At 51.0% G+C, this 13,250-nt stretch overlaps 1 protein-coding gene across 1 annotated transcript; it reads left to right on the top strand.

Moving 5' to 3' along the window:
- Positions 1-1,233: 1,233 nt before the first annotated feature.
- On the top strand, positions 1,234-13,050 carry EEF1A2 (eukaryotic translation elongation factor 1 alpha 2). Its single transcript, XM_015881704.2, has 8 exons — positions 1,234-1,347; positions 2,698-2,911; positions 6,431-6,610; positions 7,348-7,644; positions 10,133-10,283; positions 11,277-11,533; positions 12,082-12,316; positions 12,664-13,050. The coding sequence occupies exons 2-8, from the start codon at positions 2,768-2,770 to the stop codon at positions 12,789-12,791; spliced, it is 1,392 nt and encodes a 463-aa protein (XP_015737190.2). The 5' UTR covers positions 1,234-1,347; positions 2,698-2,767; the 3' UTR covers positions 12,792-13,050.
- Positions 13,051-13,250: the final 200 nt, after the last annotated feature.

The following is a 13,250-nucleotide window of genomic DNA, read 5'->3' as shown; positions in this document are numbered from 1 at the left end:
TGTCCTGGGACTTGAACCTCATCTCCCATTAAATTAAATGATGTTCACAAACTGTAGATTCTTGAGCAACAGCCCTACATATTGCAAGTGCAGAAACATATTTTGCTTGATTTATTCCTTCACTGTTGGCTCCTGGGCTAATGCATTTCCACTGAGGCAGAAATGTGGGTCAGTGCCCACAGGACTGAGCCCAGGGACATGTGTGCCCCTGCAATGACCTGTCCCCATCTCACTTGCTGGGAGCCCTGGGCTCTGTGCCTACACCAACTCCATCCCTTCACCCCCAGGTTGCCATGAGGGTTCCAAGACCCTGTTGGTCTTTGCCTGCCCTGATCCCCCTGGATGACGAGCTACAGCATTTCCACTCATAAAAAGTACTTTCTTATATCTCCATCTTCCTCTTTGCCCTCCACCTCCCTAATCTGTCCATTTGCTCCATCCTTTCCTATCCCACTTTCATCTTCCATCCCTATAGCTCTCCTGGCTTTCCATCTTTCATCCCTTCACCTTCCTCCCATTCCACTGTCTCCTTCTTACCCATTCTCCATCCTTCCATCCCTCCATATTCCACTGTTCCATCTCTCCTGTTCCTCCTATCCCTCTATTCCTCTTATCCTTCCATATCTGCCACCCCTTCATTTCTCTCATCCCTCCATCTTCCTCCCATCTCCTTACCTCCTACTCCTCCATCTCTTCCGTTTCTCTCTTTCCTCTTTTCCTCTGGTTGTTCAATTTCTCCCTCCCTCCATCTTCCTCTTCTCTTTACCTCTCATCCTTCCCCATCTGCATTCTCCTCTCTCCATCTTTCCTCCATTTCTCCTATCCTTCCACTCTTCTTAACCCTCTATTTCTCTCTCCCTCCATTTCTTCTATCCCTTTATCCACATCTCTTCCCATCCCTCCATCTCCCACCCTTCTACCTCTCCCACCCAGCTGTCTACTGCTCCTCCATCACTCCTCCCTTCCTCCTATCCTTCTATTCCCCCTATTCCTCCCATCCCTTTACCTCCAGTCTTTACATCTTCCTCTACTCCAGCTTTCCCCCGTTTCTCCCATCCCTCCATTTTCCTCTCATCCCTTTATCCCCCATCTCCTCTCCATCTCCCACCTCTTCCAAACACCTTCCATCCCCAATTCTCCCCCTCCGTCTCTCCCTGCTCTCTCCTCCTCCTTCTCTTCCTCCTCCTCCCCCCGGCTCGCCTCCTCCTCCCCCGCCCGGTACCGCATTGCCGTAGTGCGGGGGGGCCGCTGCATTGCGCTGCCGCCGTCAATAGGTGGGCCCCTCCCGGGGAGATAAAGCCGCCGGAGCCCAAGCTGGCAGCCTCTGCCGCCCCGACCGCCGCTCCGGTAAGAGCTCCATTTCCCCCACCCCCGGGATGGGGCTGCTTGGAACTGGGGGGGGGGGGGAACCTGCTGGAGGGGAGGGGGTTTGCTGGGGTGGGGGTACGATGCGTGTACATGGGGTGCTGTTGGTATCGAGGATGGGGGGGGGGGGACCCCTGGGATGGAGGGAGGGGATGGGGTTGGGCCGTTTCTTCAGTCCGCAGGTGGGAATGCAGCCTGTATCCTGAAAGCTCGAGGAAAGGAAAAGGATAACTTTGAAAAGAAAAGAGGAAAAAGTGAAAAGAAATGAAAATTAATTAGAAACGGGGGAGGGGGTGGGGGGGGGCAGGGGAATATCTAATAAAATTAGAAATAAAGAAAGGGGGGGAGGGGGGGGGGAGTCGGGAGAAATGAAAAAGAAAAAAAGGAGAAAAAAAAGAGAAAAAAAAAATCAATTACTGAAAATAAAGGAATCCCCGCTTCCCCCTCGCAGAAGGGAGCGCAGCCGACTCCGGGCACCTGCGCTGGGCTGCGCCATGGCCGGATCCTGCGCTCGTTCAAGGGCAGGGAGGAAGGCCGGGGGCAGAGGGGCTATCACCGCCCCCCCGAATCGCTGTGAGAGCAGGAAGCTGCCCCCGACCTGTTTTGCTTCTATGGGCAGCTTCATAAAATTGGATTTTATTAGACGTCAAATTAAAGCTCCTAATTGTGCAGTGCTTCTGTAGCGGCTGTGGCACCATGGTAACCCTGGGAGATGCCAGAACAGATCTATTGATTTTCATTTTAAGCCTCCTCCCTCTGTTTCATCCAGATTCAGGGCAGCAAAATACCACAAAATCCCCCACAGCGGGCTCAGCTATGCTGCCCTGCCCCTCTCTTTGCAGCCCTGCTCAGGGCAGAGTGAGAGGGCTATTTTTGTCCATCCTGTTATTTGGGCATCATGTTATCACCCAAGAGGTGAAGGCACCCAGTGGGGACAGGGACGGGCACCCATGGCTCCTCCCAGGGTGCCCACGAAATGGAGGATTTGGAAATGGAATAGAGTTTGGAAAGACCTAGAAGGCAGCAGTGAAGAGCAATTGAAAGGTTGGGTTTTTTTTTTTCCCCATAGAGGAAGGGCACCTTCGAGGTACCGATGACGTAGCCTTGGGAGCTGGGGGTCTCCAGGAAGGCAGATGATAAAATCATGGTATCTTGCTGAGAGCTGGAAGCTGGACGTGGTGACCAGAAATAGCCTGGCCAGTCTCCTCCGGGGGTGAGCTGGATCTGTCCCAGCATGAGCAGAGCCATCGAGCCATGGCCACGCACCCCTGTCTATGCTGGCAGTGCTGTCGTGGAGGCTGTGCTGACGCTGCCTTTTTAATTCTCTTACAGCCTCTCCATATACACAGCTGCATCCCCAGCGCTCCCCCCACCGCCCGCCCTCCACACGTAGCCCACCAACATGGGGAAGGAAAAGACTCACATCAACATTGTCGTCATCGGGCATGTGGACTCTGGGAAATCCACCACCACCGGGCACCTCATCTACAAATGCGGGGGCATTGACAAAAGGACCATTGAGAAATTCGAGAAGGAGGCTGCTGAGGTGAGGAGAGTGTCCCCTGCCATGTCCCCTGCTCCGTGCTGATGTCCCATGGGCAATACGCCCCTTGTGATGCCATCCTTGTACCTTTCTCCCTTTGTTCCTATCACTTTATTCCTTCTGCATCCCAAGTCTTCCCAGCTCCTGTGGCCCATTGGTCCATGGGGTGCTTACCCCCTAGTGCTGATCCCCACCTGGGGATTTAGAAGATGGATTGTGGTACCAGCAGTAATGGCGAGGATTCTGAGAGAGCCACAGTGCTACAGGGCGTGAAATTCCCACTAAATCTTGTGCATGAGGAGGAAAACCTGATAAATCCCTTCCTGCCCTGTGCATGACCATGAATTTCACCCTGTAACATCCCCTTCCAGCATCATGGGGCAGCCAGCATCAGCTGGAGTGCAGATTTGATCCACTTGGCTAAAGAACCATCCCCTTAATGGGGGTTGATTGGTAGCTCTCTGTATAGGAAAGCTGGCATGGAGCATAAGCATTTAAGTTGAATTCTTTTGCTGAGCCTCTCTAATGGTGCCATTTGAAGCAATGTCATAGTGCAGGCATTTCTCGGGCACTCATGCTGTAAAGCACCACCCAGCACCTATAATGTGGCATAGATCAAAGAGGAATAAACATTCTGGGGAACAGAGGAGAACATTGTGAATGGGAAGAGCTGGGAAATAAGTGATGGTAAATTCTAGAGAGGTGGGTGAGCCAGGAGCAGGCTGGTTGTGTTACCCATGGGGTGGGTCTGGTCAGAAGAGATCTCACCATCATCGTGTCATGAACCTTCCATAAATCTTTAATGCAGGCATCTCTTAATTTAGCTGGACAAAACCTCTTATTTAAAAGAAAAGAGAGAGAGGAAAAATGAAAAAGAAGCTTTCAGAGCTGCCATTCCTGATAGCACATCTTGCTGTCTGCCTCTTTGAACCCTTTGAATGTGCCAATAGCATCTGAGCTACGCCACCCCTTTTCCTGCCTCATTGTCAGCCTTCTCTTGCAGCCCTTAAGAGCAGAGCCTCTTCCTTAGAATAAAATCCTCTCTCTTTGCTTCGTGTTAAAAGGATAGAATCACAGAATCATAGCTGCTATCCCTTGCTATATTTCCAGCCCCTTACCTTTAGATCAGGTATGGCACGATGAGGTTATCACGGACGCAATTGCAGCTGCATTAATTGAGCAGACATTTCCCCTGACTTGCTAGAATATGCGGGGACTGGAGCTGCTATTAATAGCCTATTGACTGAGCTTACCGACTCCATTTTCTGATGCAGGGCTGGGGAAGGGTTTTCTTCCATTAGGTGGCATTCTCAGGAAATGGAGGCCTGTGTGCACCCAAAAAAAGCTATCAGAAAACACGGTCCGATATTTTTAATTATTATTATTTTCTTTTTCCTTAGAAGAAAGATCTTATTTTTCTTTATGGCTGGGAGGGTAGAAATAACAGCATCTCCGAGAGAGGAATTGCTCTCTTTATTTTATTTATTTTATTTTAAAGAAAATAAACCAAACCCAACAGTATTTGTGATCTCCGAATAGGAAGCTGCCCCTTTGCTGGGGTCTGGTGGAGGAAATGCAGGCAGTTCTGGCACCAAACAGTGAAGGCATTGTGCAATGCTAGATGATGCAGTGGGGTTTTTTTTCTACAATAGCTCTGGGTAACTGAATACACCCCGTGGAAGGAGGGGAGCTGTTTGCTATATAAAGGATCTCACTTGTCTTTAGGTTATGTCCAATGGCATGTTCTGTTGGGGGGGGGGGGGAGTGGTACACAGAATGGACTGCTTTTGGTTGGGTATGGATCCCTGCAGTTCCTATGAGAAAATCCTGGGTTTTAGGATCAGCTGTGAGTCCCAACAACCAGCTGCACCTGGGGCCTATTCTGTGCCTCAGCTACCCCACCCCATAGCATAGTGCTGATGGCTGAAAGGCTTTGGGGTTCTCTAGCTGAGCTCCTGCCTGAGCGCTCCTCATTATTAATGCACTGCACAAAATAAATCCCTTTTTCCTTAACCCTCATCTTGGCTTGGGCAGTAAATTAGCATGCTCTAATGATGCCCTAGATACCAGCAAGGGAGGGAGTGGGTGTGCATGCTGGAAAGGGTTAACTTCCCAGCTCCCATTCTGCATCTTTTGCCATATTGGAGCAAAGATGTGATTCTGGATTTTTCCACCCCCTGCTCCTGCAGGCACACAGCTCAGGGCTGCCCACTGGGGCTGCAGCATCACCCAGCACTCCCTCTGAGGAAGGGGAGGTTTGCTCTGGCTTTAGGATTTTGGCTGTAATCCCCTCCCCGAGCAAGCTGCAAAGTCATCGCAGCGCTCAGCTGTTACATAAAGGGGCTGGCACTGCTAATTCCTCGTGCTGCACAGGCACAGGGCTGCGATTCCATCCCGGTACAGGCGGGGTGCATTGGGTCCAGTGCTGCAGCATCCTCCCCTGTGAGCAGCACTGGAGCGCTCATCTCCTGCCAGCAAGAGGCATTTCCCTCCGGCCTGGTGATCTATAGTGGCCCATTATGAATTTTATGCACTGATGCTCTAGAAGAAATCGCTGCTGCAGACATGGGATTGTGGTACAGCACCTCCGTCCTTGCGCGGCAGTTACAGCACATTACGTCATCAGCAGATGACCTATTTCTCTAGCTGAATTCTATTTTCTACCTTAGAAAACTTGCCTCTCCAGCCAAGATCTGGTGATTGATGCATGTTAACCCTCTGGTCCGCTTGGGCTGTCCTGGGGCACAGTGGAGAAGGGCTGAGCTTGTCCTCCCCTATCGGTGCAGGATCCCTGTTTAGAGCTTGGGGAAGGTTTGGCTCTGCTTAGTGGCATCAAAGTCACCGACCCAAAGGAAGCGGCATCATGTTTTTACCAGGGCATGTGCTTTATTGCAGGGCAGAGAGATTTGCAGTGGCTCATCTCACCCAGCGTGATTTTCTACCCGACAATGTTGGCTGGGATTTTGGCCATTTGGCAGTGACAGTTGGTCTGACTGCAGCTCACAGTCACTTTTCGTGCAGATTCGCACACTCTGTGGCAAAAATCAATCACGTTTCTGTTCAGCTCCTAGCAACCCTCTTGCATTTCATTTTCTTTTAACCCATTCCCTTGCTACATCCTATTAGTTTGGGGTTCCTCGCTTAGCAATGGCTTTTCCTTCTGTCCAACTGTCTCGTGTTCACTTAGAAGATTAAAATACAACAGCAAGAAGCTTTCCAGCACTGCTGGGTAATTCTGTATCAATGTAATTTCACAGCAGCCCTGCAGGGTTGTGGCATCTCATGGAGGAGACATTGCTGGTCTCCAGCTTCTTATCCAGTCCCACCACAGATCCTCTCCATAGCTCTGCTTCCAGTCTCTTCTCCATCTTCCTGGGGAATGTGTTTAGAACCATATCTCTTTTCCTCTGTGTGAACTGACATATAGATTATGTCTGCCATTGACTTCAGGGGGTTTGCAATGTGACCCTTGGCCTTCATGGCTATGGGAGATTGACCAACTCTGACCTTTGTCTTGGCCAGATGGGGAAGGGGTCCTTCAAATACGCCTGGGTGCTGGACAAGCTGAAGGCCGAGCGTGAGCGTGGTATCACCATTGACATCTCACTGTGGAAATTCGAGACCACCAAGTACTACATCACCATCATCGATGCACCTGGCCACAGGGACTTCATCAAGAACATGATCACAGGCACATCCCAGGTGAGAACGGGAGGCCAGGAGCTGCAGGATGTGGGAGGCTGAGGTGGCATCAGTGAGTGGTGGTGAGCAGGGTCCATGCAAGAGGTGGCATTAGGTCCCTTTCTGGATGCTGAGGAAAGGGTTTATTTGGGCAAAAAGGAGTGCTTTCTCTACAGCACTTCCCTTGCTTGTATGAGCTGGGGATGAGTATGGACTCAGAATCAACAGGATGTTGTGAGTGTCTCCAGGGTAAGGTAGCTTCCCCCTGCCATACTGTACTGCAGGGCATTTCTGCATCCCAGAGCCATTCATGGGCACTGGGTGAGCCTTGCTGCATGCCCCTGGAGACCAGCTTTAGCCAAATGCAGATAGCTTCTGTCATTGACACCAAGGACAGGATTAAGATGTGTGAGTTCCTCCATCAACCATGGAGACTGCTGAAAAGACTTCAGGTGGGGTTTGAGGTGAGGCTTTGACCCTGCATCCATGGGATGTTAAGATGAGGTCCTGATTAGATCCATACAACTTAGAAAGATCCATCTTGTAGTCCAACGTGTTGCAAAAAGCATGCACAGTTGGCAAGAATAAAATAACACGGGTCAGGGTTGAGGTAGATCAGCAGGGTTTGGGGTAGCAGCTGGCAAGGCATCTGCCTAAGGCATGTTTGTTCTGATTAATGTTCCCTTTGGGACATGCTCAGAGCTCCCAGGAGCAGCATTCTCAGGGACAGCAGCAGCTCATCATCTCTCTCCTCCCAGGCTGACTGCGCTGTACTGATTGTTGCTGCCGGTGTCGGTGAATTTGAAGCTGGCATCTCCAAGAACGGGCAGACCCGTGAGCACGCCCTGCTGGCTTACACCCTGGGGGTGAAGCAGCTCATCGTGGGCATCAACAAGATGGATTCCACAGAGCCTGCATACAGTGAGAAACGCTATGATGAGATTGTCAAGGAGGTCAGCGCCTACATCAAGAAGATCGGCTACAACCCAGCCACAGTTCCCTTCGTGCCCATCTCGGGCTGGCACGGGGATAACATGCTGGAGCCATCCCCCAATGTAAGTGTGTGATGTGTCGTGTTGTTCCCCCACTTTAAGTGTCTGTATCCAGGCTGGCTTTGGTGCTGTGAAAGCCACAGACATGCTTCATGCACCTATCATGTGCAACTGCCTGCTTTGCTGGTGCAGATGTTTGTCATGTCACTGTGATTGTGCTGGGATGAATGGGCACAGAGTGCATGCTTCTTGTACCACGACCAGACATCCCAGTGGCTCTCCATGAGCCTCATATGATCAGTAGGGCTGTGCTCCTGGGATCTAATTTAACAATTTTGCTTCGTCAGACCTGTGTTGATGTTAGAGCCATCGACAGCAATTGTTATGCTCAGCAGGAACAGCATGAGTGGTTTTAGGGCACTGTTTTTCCAGGCAAACAACACGATCTGGTTGCAGGGTTGGAGCAGTTCTCACCGCACAGCCGGGCTAACATGTGCTGCATATTGGATGCTTCTTTGCATTGGTGCTGTATCAGCTGCACCCATGTACCACTGCTGGGGCTCCAATTTTTAAGGCAATTTTTGCATGGGAAGGCACTGTGATTTCCTTGAGCATCCATTTAGGGTTTCTCCTTGGCCAGTTGATTCCAAATTGGCCTCTCCCTTTGTGTATCAGTGCTGATGATGCAACGATAGGGTGCTATTTCTTCATATGACGGCAGTGGAGAAAGAAGAGATTGAGGAGGCATGGGGGTTCTTTGTCAGAACAGATGCCAATAGCAGTTGTTACATCTCTTTTTGGAGAAAAAGCTCCCCCAGCTTCAGTCTTCTAAAGACTAAAGAATGTCTTGTGACCTTGAGCAAGTTGCTCAGTGCTGAAACACAGTGGTACCTTGGGAAAGCAACTGGAAACTCAACGTTTCAGGGAGATTTAGGACTTCACTTGTGGATTTGGGGTCAGCATTCAGAAAGAAGGGAGGCAACGTGTCCAAGTACAGCCAAGGGAGGTTGGGATTGAGAGCCTGAGTTAGAGGAGTGCTGCAATGCAGCCTCACACTGACCTGGCTTGTAGCTCACAGCCTTGCACAGGGAAGACAGTTCATGAGAAGCTTGGGGATAGCTTGGAACAAGTGGTTTTTTCGGAGATTCCTTTCCCCTGTACAGTGGAGCTGGGATAAGGTCAGCCGTGGTCACACCAAGCCCAGCTGCATAGTTCCTGGGTGCCTCCAAATCAGGCTCCAAATGTCAGCAGCTGCTGGGCAGGGAAGATGATCCTGAACAATTTGCTATTAATAGGCTGCAGAGGGGAGGCACAGGGTAGGATGGGCCTCACTGACTTCGTTCCTCAGATGGGAGGCTGGGAGAATAAGGGTGGAAGGCTGTGGGGCTGGGGGTCCAGGGAAGCAAAGGATGCTAAAAGGATGCATGGACATTCTGTATCCCATGATGTGGTCCTCAGGGTCCCCTCCCACATCTGTGGGGACAGAGTCCACCTCCCCACATTGCACTGCTTGTAGGAAAGCTTGGGTGGGAATCCAGTGCAAATCTTTCTCTTCTTAATCCTCACCCCCCAAAAAAGCTCCTATTATTCTCACTCACATATTTCCAGCTGAGTTTCACTCAGCAAGAGGCAGCCAGGTGACTTGTCTATCCAACAGGGGACAGACGGCCAAGGTTGGGGTTGGAACTAGATGATCTTCAAGGTCCCCTCCAACCTAAGCCATTCTGTGATTCTATGCTTGTGCAGTGGTGTTGCAGCTGCATCCCATCAGGCTGTGTGGACATGGGGCTGGAGCCAGCCCTACATGGGAGGATGTTGTCCATGATGTAGTCTGTGATGGAAGATGAGCATGTATGGGGTACAGAGTAGGCAAAACTGGAGAAACTGCTTTGTAAAATGGAGTGCAATGGGAATTAAAGCTCAGCTGTTAATGATGGGAGCTTGAGCTTGCAGCATCCACGGCTGACAACACAGGGTTAACACACAACCTATCAGACCGTGTTACGTCAGACCCTGTTTCTGCCATGGAGCTGTGGAATAGTTATGGTTCTTGGGAAATGGATTTGGGGGCATACACGAGCAAGGTTTTGATGTGTAATGTTGTGCACTGGGCGACAAGTAGCACCCAAGGATCCAATGCTGGGCAGAATAATCTGTGACAAACCATTCTGCCTCTCAGCAGCTGTGAGGAAACTCAGTGGCTCTGCAGTCCATGTGCATAGGGCTGAATACATGTGGCTGGTGTGGGAAGGCAAAACCTTGTCATTAGGAATGGAGGCTGCAGGTTTGCAAGGTTTAACCAGTTTCTTCTGCTCATGGATGATTCACATCTTTCTAGAAGAGAAGGGAGAATGGGGATGGAGCTGGATGAAGGGATGCAGGTGAATATGCAGAGATGCTAGAATGCAAAGACCTTACCAAACCCAAATAAATCCAGGCTGCAGCTAAACCAGCTCCACACATTTTGTCCTAATGGGACACCTCAGTGGGACCATCTCAGGGTGTTGAGGACAGGCACACTCAGTGCAAACTGTTGCTATTCTGTTTGCAGATGCCTTGGTTCAAAGGCTGGAAGGTGGAGCGCAAGGAAGGCAACGCGAGCGGGGTGTCCCTCCTGGAGGCCCTGGACACCATCCTGCCCCCCACCCGCCCCACAGACAAACCCCTGCGCCTGCCCCTTCAGGATGTCTACAAGATTGGAGGTGGGCTACCATCAGTGTGACTCTTTTTAACTGTAGCCTTCCTTCCACAGGGATTTGGGGATGATGTTTCCAGGCACGGGGAAGCTGGAGGGATTGGACTTATTGAACTGCAATTAAAACTGGGTGGAGACCCCATGTGAGACTTTGGGTTGGAGGCAGACGTGTCCAGTTGCCCAGAGACCTGAGATGATAGCACTGAGCTCTTCTCAGTGAACATGATGTCAAAATGGCTGCGGATTTGGGTGTCCCAGAGGTCACGGCTGGCAGAACCAGTTGGAGACCAGCCAGGAATGAGATTTTGCTTGGTTGTGGTCATTGGTGCTCCCAAATGCTGGTGTCCATCAGCAGCACCTTCATGTGCCCAGCTGCACCACGGGACCAGCCTTTTAGGGAACATGGACAGTGACGTGGGCACGTCTCAGGGCTTTAAATATCCCTTCGCTCTCTGTCCTGCTGGCAGCACTGGGCAGCCCTGCAGAGCCATTTCCAGTCCTTTCCATACTTTCCAAAGAACACGTGCATTGCAGAAATCAGCCATGTTGAGTGTTGCTCCCTTGCTTTTAGGAAGCATTTTAATGCAGGCTTTTGTTTGCAACAGAGATGAGGGATGGTGGGCAGCTCTGCATCCTCCTCCACCCCAGCTGGGGGAAAGACAGGGTTTTGCCAAGGGATTAGGCAGGTCCTTAGGAAGCAGAGACACTATGGGAAGGGTGGAAGTGAAGGCAATAGAGTTGGTGTGGAATAGTGGATGGATCCCACCAGCTTCTTTTCCAGGTTTTTTTCTCATAATGCTTCTTCACCTTGATCTAAAGGTGCATTTTCCACAAATCTCCCATTGACACAAGGTGTAGAATGTCCCATTCATCCAAATAGCCATCCTGTCCCCTCATGCAGTGAGGATGATGAGTCAATTGAAAGCCATTGGAGATGCCCTGCTGCCCATCACATGCTTCGTGGGTGACGTTCTGCTCTGATCTCTCCTTGTCCTTGCAGGAATTGGCACAGTTCCTGTGGGCCGAGTGGAGACCGGCATCCTGCGACCTGGTATGGTGGTCACCTTTGCACCTGTGAACATCACCACTGAAGTGAAGTCGGTGGAGATGCACCACGAGGCACTGAGCGAGGCCCTGCCTGGAGACAACGTTGGCTTCAACGTGAAGAATGTCTCTGTCAAGGACATCCGCCGTGGGAATGTCTGTGGGGACAGCAAGTCAGACCCGCCGCAGGAGGCAGCACAGTTCACGTCTCAGGTCAGCTGATTAGAGTTCTATTCTGTTCCATTCCACTTTTGCTCTGCTTCCACTCCATTCCATTCCACTCTACTCTATACCCTTCCACTCCACTCCATTCCATTTTGTCCCCAACATCCAGCAGCTCACAGCCTTGCACAGCTGACACTGAGGAGATAAAACCTAGGGGAGCAGAATACCCACCAGGGAAAGATGCACATTCTAGAGGTTGCCTGGGGTTTAAGCCTTGGGTTTGCAATTTGCACACTGGTGCATGTGAAAATGGTTGCTCCCTCTCCCAAATGCAGCTGGCTCTGGTGGAGAGCAGGACTAGGTAATAACTCACAGTGAGGTACCTGCACCCATGTCCTTCTGGGTGCTGAATAAATAAATAATAGCTTAAGTAACACTTTAAACAAAAGAAGGATTCTGCCATGAAAGCCAATTAGCTCTTCTCTGTGTGTGTAGCAGGAGATGGCATTGATTTCCAAACCTTGCAGGTCCTTGCTGGCACCGAGCTATGCAAGACACCATAGCCGAGTCCCTTTGGATCTTGTTGTGTCCCATAGGTGATCATCCTGAACCACCCTGGGCAGATCAGTGCTGGATACTCACCTGTCATCGACTGCCACACCGCACACATCGCCTGCAAGTTCGCTGAGCTGAAGGAGAAGATCGACCGACGCTCTGGCAAGAAGCTGGAGGACAACCCCAAATCCCTGAAATCGGGTGATGCAGCCATCGTGGAGATGATTCCTGGCAAGCCGATGTGTGTGGAGAGCTTCTCCCAGTACCCACCCCTTGGTAAGGGAATGGCTCCTGCGTTGTGTCCCATGGAAGAGCATGGAGGCTGCTTGGGTGCAGACCTCACGCTGGTCATACTGAACCTCCCACTGATCAGATGGGGGGCAGAGGGAGGTGAATGTGTTCCATTGCTGCTCCATCTGCAAAATCTGATGCATGAGCTGGGTTAGGGTGGGTGAGACAGGCTATCTCCTGGGCTGGGTTTTCCCTCTGGGAATCACTGCAACCCAACAGTGGCTATGCAGGAGTGTTTCTCAGCTTCCTGACACAAAACTGATCAGGGGAAGAATCAGAACCTTTCAGGGGCTGGCACAGTCATGTCACTCACATCCTCCTCCATTCCCCAGGCCGCTTTGCTGTCCGTGACATGCGGCAGACCGTGGCTGTGGGCGTCATCAAGAACGTGGAGAAGAAGAGTGGCGGGGCTGGCAAAGTCACCAAGTCTGCCCAGAAGGCCCAGAAAGCTGGGAAATGAATTGTGGGCTCCCAGTGCGTAGCGCAGAAACCATCCCTGACACCAGGACGCTGCCACCGTCTCCCCCCGGCGCATGTGTGCACATCAGCTTGTAAGAGTTTATATGTCAACGACTGGATGCTCACCATTAAGGTCCAGTGGAAATTCTTTAAAAGGAAAAGCATGTTCCAGCGTTTGTGAGGCTTCATGTTAATTTTACCAATAAAACTGGTACAACATCCACAGTGGGAAAAAAGAAAATAATAACAAACAAAACAAACCAACCAACAACAACCAAACCAAACCAACCAACCCCAAAGGTGTGGAGCTCTGTGTGTGTGTGTGTCATTGAGAGGGGCTGGTTTCTTGGGGTCTGTGTGGGAGAGATGTTGGGATGGCCATAGCCAGGGATGGGAGCATCCATGGGCACCCAACACCAGCCATTCCCTGGCTCTCACCAGGTTTATGGGCTCATTTCAT

This window comes from Coturnix japonica, chromosome 19, assembly GCF_054131305.1.
Source record: "Coturnix japonica strain WE chromosome 19, WE-NBRP24, whole genome shotgun sequence".
Classification (NCBI taxonomy): domain Eukaryota; kingdom Metazoa; phylum Chordata; class Aves; order Galliformes; family Phasianidae; genus Coturnix; species Coturnix japonica.
Note: the sequence above shows the minus strand (reverse complement) of the source record. Positions and strands in the feature narration are given on the sequence as shown.